The sequence below is a fragment of the Vigna umbellata genome, chromosome 2, assembly GCF_029865625.1.
Source record: "Vigna umbellata cultivar VRB3 chromosome 2, Vumbellata_1.0, whole genome shotgun sequence".
Taxonomy (NCBI): domain Eukaryota; kingdom Viridiplantae; phylum Streptophyta; class Magnoliopsida; order Fabales; family Fabaceae; genus Vigna; species Vigna umbellata.
Window position 1 is genome coordinate 13113779 of NC_142166.1, and position 11004 is coordinate 13124782.

Consider the following 11004-nt stretch of genomic DNA (forward strand, 5'->3'; position numbering starts at 1 on the left):
TATTGAATTCAAGATCAAATTGTTCAAAGTTGAATCTTTAACAAAAGGATCATTGATTATAAGACTCTACTTATTTTCGAAAATTTTAGAGCATTGGTAAACATGTATATGAATAAAGAAGAAAATATGCTATATATTTAATATATTTTATTATTGAGTCCTTATTATTACTATTATTATTATATGTATTAGTTAAACGAAGAGAGTAGAAAGAATAATAGAAAAGTGCTAATTTCAATGCAGAGTAAAAGCTAATTACACTAAAAGATAAAATATGTCAACTTTACTATACAATTATATCTCAACTGAGGAGAATTTTATGATCTGGGTTGGTTCTGGGCTCCCCTGAAGCTCAGTGAACTATGATTAATTTCCACATGACTAAGCAATCATGGAGTTTTTTTTTTTTTTTTTTCTCAGCTGCTTCTCTGTCCCTCACACCACATGGGTAGCATAGAAAACACAGATCAGCTGGCAGACTCCGAGATACTTTGTAAAGAAGGTTGCCATAATCTTGTCTTAGCTGTGGCACCACCACCATTATTAGTTGGTGCTGTTATCCTTGCTCGACCTCTTTCAGGTTTCGCCATTACCTGAAAAAACAAATCCAACTGTCAATTATATGAATGTCATCACCAATTACGAAATAGCATACCATGAATCTCTCCGAAAATCCAGTAATTTAGCATACAACGATGAGGTTCGAAATGATTCACAAGCACCAATAAAATACCCCAAAAATGAAAACTTGATTGGCATCGAGCACCACTCAAGTATATCAAATCTCTGGCTGAATGGTAAAATTAAAATGGATAAAAAGAGGAAAAACACATATTGTTTGGGGTTTTATTTTACCTTATTGTCCTCGATATCAGGCCTCCTTGGCAGTTTCTCTTTCTCCAAATCTGGCTTGTGAACTGACTCTACCACGTTCTGCCTCATCTTTGCCTTTTGCTTTTCCCTGAGACCCTTCATGACCTCTGAACCCGACAAGAACCATTTTCAATGAAAGGCTCAAACTTGGAATAAACAAAAGAAAAAAAGTAAAAACTTTGTGAACTGGTTGCAACTAATTATTAACCTTTTGTTGTGATGAGCCTATAAACTTGACCAAGAAGAAGGTTGTCGGTGGGCTTGAGAAGCTTGATGCGAGTTAAACGAACTGGGTTGTTGTTGCTGATGTTGGTGTTGGTGTTGGTGTTAGCTTTGTGGTCACTCTGATTGGGGCAATTTTGAATGTGTTTGGTTGGACATAATGTGGTGGAGGAGACGAGAAGAGCAACATAGTGACCAGGGTTGGTTTTCATTACATGTGTGGCACTCACAGGTGCATAAAACTTGTCTACTTTCCCATTGGGATGCTGAATCACCAGTGTTGCTGCATCGATGGCTTGGCAATTTCCCATCTCTTTCTTTCTTTTCTTTCTTGCGAAATCAGAGGACGGTGGATGGAACGTTCAACACTCACTACTCTTATATCACCCACTCACTGGCACAGTCTTTTATGCTGTGGACTATGACCGCTTAAATACATACTAATGAAAACCTTTTTCTTATTAAAAATTATACCTTTTTTTTTCTGTTCATAACTTTTTCAAGTATAAAACTCACAAGTAAACAAATGGAATGTAAATGAAAACAGGGCGTGAGAATTTGGACGAAAGAGAGAGAGAGAATAAAAGTGGAAAAGCATCCCACGGGGATACACGTGGCAAGCAGTGATTAGATGCATGAGGTCGTGATCAAACATTGTGATGAAACGTTACATTCCCTTGGGTCTACCGTGTTCGGGTAAATGACATGTTTCTGTTCACAAAGTAAATGCCATGCATGTGCCAACCTAAACCCAATTACCGTAGCCCTGTCTCTTGTCGGTTACATACCCTTTTTTGTAATCATCTCATTTACTACATGATTATGTCGTAAGCATGTTATAATTTTCCCTAGATCTAGTTTAGTAATACACAATAATTTCCTTAATCGGCACATCCAACAATACAGGTTGTTCTTACTATTGGTGCTGCTGCTGGTGCACGTTGATCGAAAGACGAGGAAGGATTACCCATGAGGGTGGTTTTGATTTGAGTCGGTTTTTTCAGTGACAGTTTAATTTTTTAATACATGGTTTAGTCTTTCCATGGATCCAACAAGGGTGCATAAAATATGGACATTATCGATTAGTCACTGCTTTTGGTCTGGTTTACTTGGGAACAAAGATGGTGCATTAGTGGTCAAATAGCTATGATGAACCCTGAGTTGCATTCCCATGTTTGACAACCACAACCACCTATGCCAATCATTATCGCCAAATCTAAAATTGCATGAGAATTTCATCACTCCTGTTTAGACTTTAGAGACTATTGTTCATGTTCTTTCATCATCATGCTTCAATCGGAATCCATAACATATAACAGTACAGTCAAATGATATAATTATATCTTGCTGTATGCCACACCAGAAAATGGTTATAACTTAACAGAGGAATAAAAATTATCTGTATTTTAATGAAAGTTTTTACTTTTGTTTCCTTTTGAGATGTTAGTCTTTGAATTAATTTCACTTAAAATGTTAAGACTCCTTACAGCAAAAATTGACTCTATTTAAAGCATATATACTAGTGATTAAAGGATACAGCAATAATATATAATGTGCATGGAACCCTTTTTAAAATACGAACACAAAAATGAAGAAAGAGTTTAATTATTTTGTTCAATTTTCAAATATTGTAAGTATTTAGAGTAAAATATAAAGAGAGCAATGAATTTCGTAAATAGAATGAGAATTTTCGAAGTTGTTTATTAATTATTAAAAAAATTATCTTGATATACATAATTTTTTTACATTCATTTTATATTATCTTTCCTTATTTTTTATCTTATTTTATTAAAAAAAATACAACCTTTTTCTATAATCAATTTTACTTTTATACTATGGGTTAAATGAACGTTAAAATTATTACCATTATTTTTATTATTTCACGAATTAAATGTTTAGAGCCTTCAATTTTGATTGGTATTCAGAGGAAAAACTTTGGTCTTCACCGCTGCAATATCAAGTTAAACATTGTTGCAATAAATGTCCAATAAGTGATTATTTTTTTAGATTGGAAAATATATTTTTTATACTCCTTTTGCCATGGGAATATTGCTAAACGAAGTAGAACTTTTTGATATTTTGATTGATTTATAACATTCTTAAAGTTCTTTCTTGTAATATAATATTTTTCAATAGTTTAAGTTTAACTTTATTGACCAATATTACAGTCAGACAGTAAATAAAATAGTAAAATTTAAGTAAATACATTTTATGATTTTTTGCGTACTTTTCAGCGGTTAATTCAACTAAAATTTAGATTGTCTCAAAAATCAAGCACTTAAAATTTCTATTGTTTTTCTTGTGAGCAGAGAAATAAAATTTTAAAGATCAATAGAACAAAAAGTAGAGTTGGGTACGTAATAGGATATGTCATTAAGATAATATTTGTACAAATTAACATTCTATATACTTATTCTAATAAATATATTAAGTAGATAGTCTAATAAAACATTTTAGTATTATTGATATAAAAGAAATTAAATAATATTTTAAGAGATGTTTGTTAGTGTAATTAGAATATATAACTAAATCTCGCTAGTTTCATTAAGCTATAATATCTTTTAACATCATATATCAATAAAAAAAATGGTTAAATAGATAAAATATTGTATTGTTGTTATTATTTTGTCGATTTAATATATAAACGATAAGTTGTTATATTTGTTGATATTTTTTTATACTTTTTAAATATTTTATGTAAATTAAATTATATTGAACATGTATCATTTGATACCAACTGAAGTACTTAAGAAACACTAGAAGAGGAGTTGAATAGTGTTAATAGAGAGAAGAGAGAAAAACACTTAACATGACTGTAGATTGAATTATATATTGAACATATATCATCTTTATGAAAGTAATCGTCTAAGATTTGTAAGTAATTTAATTGATTGCACATTCTAAAAAGAATCAAACACTTATTGATTAACTCAAATAAGTTAAAGGATTACTAGGCAGCGTATCAAGTTAATACTAGGATTGTCTAGTGGAAACCAGGAGAGGATGAAACTCAACTAAACGGTGTATCAGGTAGATACTAAGAGCGTTTAGGAATACCAGAAGTGGTGAATAATACAATGCAACCAAGAGTAGGTGATACTAACATGTGTTATTCAGTATAATGAAACCCTCTAAAGTATTAAAGGAAATTGAACATTACTTAGTGGAACGAACCAGATAAAAACGAATGTGTCCTTATTGCATTGTTTTCTTAAATGATTCTCTTAATGCAAATTACACTTTTGATATAAACGCTTATGTTAAACAATTTTTAAAATGCTACATCAAAAACATTTCAATAACTGAAAAGTACTTGAAAACTTTTTATTGTTTTCTAAAGTTGAGCATGCTATTACATTGTTTTAATATATTTTTATTTTGAGATATAACTTTTATTTTTTAATTTAAAAATTATTTTAAATCTAATTTATATTTTTTATCCTTCATTTCATTCACTAAAATATCTTTTTATCTAATTTTATTATGAAAATATTTTTATAATTTATATATCCATTACATCATTTACAAATTTCATAAATTTTGTTTTAAAATTTTCCAATTCACTCATATCTACTCTTCCAATTCCATGTTAGAAAAGAAAAAAGTGCTAATAAATTTCTAGAATATTTAAAATATAGCTGGACATCAAATGCGATTTGCTTAAAAATGGAGAACTTGTTTAGAGATCCGTGTTATGCAGTGGAGTTAATGGGACCCTTGACAATCAATTGGGTTGTAACTTTAATGTCATGAAATTCGAGCACATTCTGTTGGTTATTTATCAGTGTTATGATATATCCCTACACCAGAAACACCTTTTGGTGAAGAGAAAAAAGAAAAAAAAAAAAAAAAAAAAAAAATATATATATATATATATATATATATATATATATATATATATATATATATATATATAATATAATAAATATGAAGCAAGTTTTATAGATCTTTTTAATTTATTTATTACTTGAACTTAATTGTTTTAAGTTGAGAATATTATTTTGATCATTTCCTTACTCGATAAAATTGAATCTCGATGTGCTATATTTTTATTTTAAATAAAATTTGAATAACCAAACTAGGACAAATAGATAAATAAATTTTTTTAAACAAATTTAACTTAGACATCATTATGGTATATTGGTTAGACTAATATTTTATAATTCAACAATTATATATTTTCATACGAAATATATTATAAAAGAAAAAATAAATACAAAAATTCGAGAAGCTAAATCAAGCTTATGTAAGAAATATAAAATCTCTCCTTCCTAGAAACTAAATTATACAAAATATAGAAAATTAAAACTTAAAATGGAAAAAATAAAAATTAAACGAGTACAACAACTTGTCATATGATTTATATTTTAATTTATTTTTAATTTCTAATTTTGTTAGTTTTTCAACACAATAATTTTTTCTATGAAAGATGTTTAATATTTTGAGCTTCAAATTCTTGCAAGCCTTTATACATTTTTTTTTATCTATCTTTAGTGATCAATCAATCATTTTAGGAGAAAAAAAAAGTGTCACATAATAAAATGGAGTCACACTTTGGCCAAACACTTGATTTTAGAGTCAAACAAATTATAAAAGATGAAGAGATTGAATAGAGCATCAAAACTCTTTCTTTTTCTATATTTAATAAGAAAGAATGACATATTGATTCGTCCACAACTCTTGGGCCACCTCTTAAAAATCTCTTAAAGATTTTCAATTATCAACTTTGATTATAATGAGTGTACAAATTACTCTTGTTTGAACAAGTATAAAAACCACTTATGATTATCCATTCTTAATATGAATTTAATTATTCTTATTTTCATTTTTAGCTACATACTTTATTAGATAAAAGTTCATCAAACCCCAAAGTTATTTTAATTAAATGTTGTAAAACAAATTATATTGAGTGAAAATTGTTTTTATCTTAACATCATACCATAACAAACACAAATGTTTTTGTGTAATGAGCACAAAATGAAATGATTAGTTTGATGATGAAACATGCTTTGTTTTGTCTAACAAGAACATATGTAAAACACTTTGTGTATAAACCCTTTGTTTTGCTTTTTATTGAATACTTAAACACAATTAATGAAATTAGTTCACTTAATTGATTATGAAATATTATAATTGGTTATAATTCTAAGAATAATGAAAAACTTAATTCATTCTATAATTTAATTGATTAATAAAATAGATAATTGGTTATACTATTTTGAAATCTCTCTTAATTGATTACAAAACCAACTTATTTGATTATAAATACTAAAAAAATTGTGAAAAGGGACTCAAACAACAATTAATATTATTCACACAATAACATAACTTTTCAACATCTTCATATCATCAATCATCATGGGAAACTGAAGTCTTTTAAGCTCAAGGTATATATATGCATATTATTAGACATTATTATTTAAAAATTTCTTTAACTTTTACTAATTAAAGTTATCTAAATCATCTTATATTTTGTTTTACACATAATCTTCTATGAACTTATATATAAGCTACTGTTTCGGTAGTGGACAGAGGTCATCTGTCTTGCACACTAAACTCCATTCAAACTCCAAACAACCTTTAAGCTACCTTGTAATCCAAGTCTATTCCTTTGCTCCTTTATACTATACGGGGATACCTGCAAAAGGTACTCTAATGCTTAAGTCAGTAGATGATCGTTCGATAATTAAAGTTAATTATTGACAGTGCAATAAATGTAATCATCTATCTTCTTATATTAAACCGATACTTATACGTTTCAGAATGGGCTTTTAATTAACATCTTCCTAATCACAGTCAAAGAGTTGATAAACATATTTTACTTGTAAATATACTTAATTTGTAAGTCTGATCAATATTAGGGGAACTACTGGTCGCTTAGTGATTTTCCATTAATGGTTGTCTTGTTTTCGGGAGCTACCTTTTATGTGTGAGGAGGTTGATCGCTTAGTCAACTGCTAACCAGATAATCATAAGGTATACAAGCCCCCAAGCCTAAGCTAGGGACAATTAGCGAAGAGGTTTGTGAAATAGGCAACGACGATCACTCAGTCTGGTAGGTATTAGAGATGTTTGAGGTCATTCATCCTATGGTAAAAATTGATCGTTAGAAAAGGTGTGAAACGCATCGTGGTTCGCGCCTAGCGGCATCTACAAGGTCGTGTGCTCTAGGCCATGGGATCTCAACTTGATCCAATGGTTGATATCGCTCAATGGGAGAATGATTGGTTGACTATAAACACTACAAGAAAAATCGCATTTATATACGGCCGAAATCCGTATATAACATCAAAAATCCGTATAAAAAGTGGTGTTATATACGGATTATATACGGTCAAAAATCCGTATATAAAAAGGGCGTAGATAACATTACATACGGATAATCCGTATATAAGTTATATACGGAATATCCGTATATAAGTTATATACGGATTATCCGTATATAAGTTATATACGGATTATCCGTATATAACTTATATACGGATTATCCGTATATAACTTATATACGGATTATCCGTATATAATTTATATACGGATTATCCGTATATAAGTTATATACGGATAATCCGTATATAACTTATATACGGATATTCCGTATATAACTTATATACGGATAATCCGTATATAAGTTATATACGGATAATCCGTATATAAGTTATATACGGTTAAACAGATCAATTTGAATAGCATACCTGCTCATCTAAACAAACAATTTACAAGACCTGCCCATACCACACAGACAATTCACAAGACCTGCACATTATATCCATTCACAAATTTGATAAATAAATTAAGTCTTAAAAAGCCGACAAACAAGCGTTTCACATTAATAATCCTAATAAGAATGTTTACATAATTGTGAATTATAATAAGTTGAAATAAGATGAAATAAGTTCTTGAGGGAATAAGTTTGAGTCATAGATGTCCTACTTCTAAGAACATAACTAATAATCTCCATAAACATTATCATCTTGTGGTTGATCTGTTGGTTGCTGTGCTTGCTGTGCTTGCTGTGCTTGCTGTGGTTGCTGTGCTTGTTGTGGTTGTTGTGCTTGTTGTGGTTGTTGTGGTTGCTGTGGTTGAACATTAGGTTGTGGCTGATTTTGGGATTGAAAAAATTGTTGTGCAATTGCGACTGCAGGAGGCGGAAGGTACTGCATTATGACGCCAATAAAGCCTTGCAATTGAGAGTTCATCTGTCGAAGTTGGTCATCATGGGTTGATACTCGTGTGTGGAGGTTAGAAATGTCGTCTGCCATCGGTTGCTGAGAAGAAGATGCCTGTGTCTGTTGTATGTAACTATCAACACAGTCATCTTGAGCACTGACATTTCCGATGCCGTATACGCGTCCCTTGTACCTTCCACCAGCAACGTCCAACCAACATTGGTTCCTCAATCTTTCCTCATCTGCAGGGTCTAGGGGAGAACATGCTGAAGCACCAACAGATGCTGTCTCAGATCTTATTTGAGAAAATTTTGCTTCAAACTCTTCCTGTTAAATGAATACATGATTATCGTTAAATAGATAGACCTAAGAATTACAACCTAATAAAGAATATAATGGAGTTAGTAGAAACTAACATGTGTCCGCCTAGACCTTTCATCTACAAATTGTCCTGTTGATGCTCGAATATGTGTTTGCTGAAATATTTCATCAACATGCACTGACCGACCAAGCTCCTGTGACTGAAAGCAAAGAAGATGTAAGTTTTTAACATGAAATATTTGTAAAGTTTATGACTAGAAATGTAAAAATAAATTTATATGTACCAGACGAATTGCATGCTCATGCACGCTAATGGATCCCCCAGTGTGCAAACAACCACCCTTATCAGATGTCCTATTCTTTTTAGCCGTTTCACATTTTTTTCTATAAAGTGGCATGTTCCACTTCTCCAAAAGACCATTCCAAACAATATCCCCCATCCAATTAGGTTTTTTTCCTTCTGTTCGAGCCTTTTTAAACATCTCAGATAATCTATGAGATGCTTTGGTGTGGAAATTTTTTTTCACCTTTTCTTCATGGTTAGACCTCCATGAAACCTTCCTCTGTTGACAACAAAGATTAATATTGGATAAGATAATTGAGGACAAGTGTACCCTAATATTGGATAACATAATGTAAATAAACAAAAGTGTACCCTAAAACGCTCAAAGAAAACATCTCTTTGTGTCTGAGGTATATTTCCCCATGTCACCCATGGCTCATCAAACTGTTGCTTGATGGTGGCTGTGATTGCTTTGGATGCTGTTTTTGTTGGATAAAACCTATACCAAAATAAAAGTCAAATATTAGAATAATACACTATATGCTTGGAACATTAAATTGATGTTTTCTTACCCTCCTCCAATAGGTGTAATGATTGGACGATTGTTGGAAACATCTTCAAAGTCATTGGCTGCTGAACTTGAATGTGGAGGGTTATCCCCTATAGGAGGTGGTGATGGCATATTTGTGGGAGTTGTTGGGTTAGAACCAACATGGGGGGAGGGTGATCTCCATTGATCAGCAGCAAATTGTTGTGGACTAGGTGTGAAGGCAGGAACTTCCAACGAAGGTGGAATTGATGGTGCAGTAGGTGTCAAACCAGGAACTTGTAATGGTGGTGGAACAAATCTAGCAGTAGAGGTAGAGGTAGGTGTAGATGGTTGACTACTTGAAGCATTTACATTATTGAAACGATTTAACAACTTCACCATATAAGATTTCTTCTTGCCCTTCTCCTTATCTGATTTTGCTAAAGGTGGAATAGGAGGGTCACAACCATCTGGTGCCATATTCTTGAACAAAAAACAAAATTGTTGGGTCAATATATTTTTACAATTGAATGGAAAGGAAAAGTAAGAAAAGAACATGATGATGATGTTCTTGTTTGCACACTGTGTTATTTACTTGGAAGGAGCTGCACTGTGTTGATTCAATTTGTGTGTTGAAATGGAAAATTTGATTTGGAACTGTTACACACTTATTGAAAATACACGTTGGGAAGTTATTCCCCTTGCCATGTCACGCATTCTGCAAAGAATAATGGAAGCATTGTTTTGGTGTCTAACATGTCACAAGGGACTACCACTAAAGCTCATGGAAAGGGTTTCTTTCTTTCAGAATTTTGTAAAAAGCATTTGAACCAATTGAGGGGACCACATTCCAAATGGTGGTCACGGTTTTCTGTGCAATCAACAATTCAATTTGGCAAATTTAAGGGAAGTGGAAGAAAGGGACCACCATGTTGTTCACGTAAGAGAAGCTCCAAATGAAATAAAAGTGTTTGGAAAAGTGTTTTACATGGTGAAATAAAAGACAAAAGGTGGAGCTATAACTTCTAATAATTTGTCACTGCATGGGGACCATCCACTATCAAAAGTAATCTTTTTCATTCTATCAAAACCTGATGGCCTAGTGACCATGGAAAACTTCATTTTCGAAACATCTAAGTTGGCACAACCTTGGCTGGAACGTGGTTTCCAGTTTGGAGAAAATTTAATTCAGTTTTGGCTTTTTAGAGGGGGACGTACAGCAGCTGCCACTCACGTTTTACACATATATATTATTCATTTTGAAGAGCACACGGACAGAGGGAGAACTTGGAAGCACCTTTCATTCAGATTTTCGTTTTAAAAATGGGCATCCATTACGCTGCTGTCATTTTATTCTTTACCAAGAAAGGAGGCGCTAATTCAATGGGGATGGCTTAGGAGAACGGTGTTGTGTTCCAGCCACTACTTATTGGAAGCTCAAGATTATTTTTTGAAGAATGACAGTAGCTAATATCCAAGGAAATGGAATGATGGTTGTAGCAAGAACAAGGTGAAGCATCCATTAAGAGAGTGTCCAACCATTGGAAGAAAAGAGAAGCCATGGATGAATGGAAAGGAGAAGGCACGGTTGAAGCAAAATTCAGAAGAGG

The 11004-nt window shown here is 31.8% G+C and overlaps 2 protein-coding genes across 2 annotated transcripts; both read right to left on the reverse strand.

Annotated features, from left to right (window-relative positions):
* Positions 1–215: 215 nt before the first annotated feature.
* On the reverse strand, positions 216–1509 carry LOC124826246 (uncharacterized). The gene is made up of 3 exons (XM_047299030.2): positions 1082–1509; positions 856–980; positions 216–593 (listed from the first exon to the last, which is right to left on the reverse strand). The coding sequence occupies exons 1-3, from the start codon at positions 1404–1406 to the stop codon at positions 468–470; spliced, it is 576 nt and encodes a 191-aa protein (XP_047154986.1). The 5' UTR covers positions 1407–1509; the 3' UTR covers positions 216–467.
* Positions 1510–8039: 6530 nt separating this feature from the next.
* Positions 8040–9874, reverse strand: LOC148203454 (uncharacterized). Its single transcript, XM_088105943.1, has 5 exons — positions 9438–9874; positions 9238–9364; positions 8867–9145; positions 8678–8782; positions 8040–8588 (listed from the first exon to the last, which is right to left on the reverse strand). Exons 1-5 carry the CDS (start codon positions 9872–9874, stop codon positions 8040–8042), a joined length of 1497 nt encoding a protein of 498 aa, XP_087962069.1.
* Positions 9875–11004: the final 1130 nt, after the last annotated feature.

Excerpts from the sequence above, each read along its gene's own strand:
- LOC148203454 (XM_088105943.1), bottom strand. The coding sequence starts at position 9,874 with ATGGCACCAGATGGTTGTGACCCTCCTATTCCACCTTTAGCAAAATCA. Across the intron at positions 9,365-9,437 it reads ATTACACCTATTGGAGGAGG|GTTTTATCCAACAAAAACAG; the intron begins GTAAGAAAACAT and ends ATTTTGGTATAG. Across the intron at positions 8,589-8,677 it reads AAAGGTCTAGGCGGACACAT|GAAGAGTTTGAAGCAAAATT; the intron begins GTTAGTTTCTAC and ends TTCATTTAACAG.
- LOC124826246 (XM_047299030.2), bottom strand. The coding sequence starts at position 1,406 with ATGGGAAATTGCCAAGCCATCGATGCAGCAACACTGGTGATTCAGCAT. Across the intron at positions 981-1,081 it reads TAGGCTCATCACAACAAAAG|AGGTCATGAAGGGTCTCAGG; the intron begins GTTAATAATTAG and ends TGTCGGGTTCAG. Across the intron at positions 594-855 it reads CTGATATCGAGGACAATAAG|GTAATGGCGAAACCTGAAAG; the intron begins GTAAAATAAAAC and ends TTGTTTTTTCAG.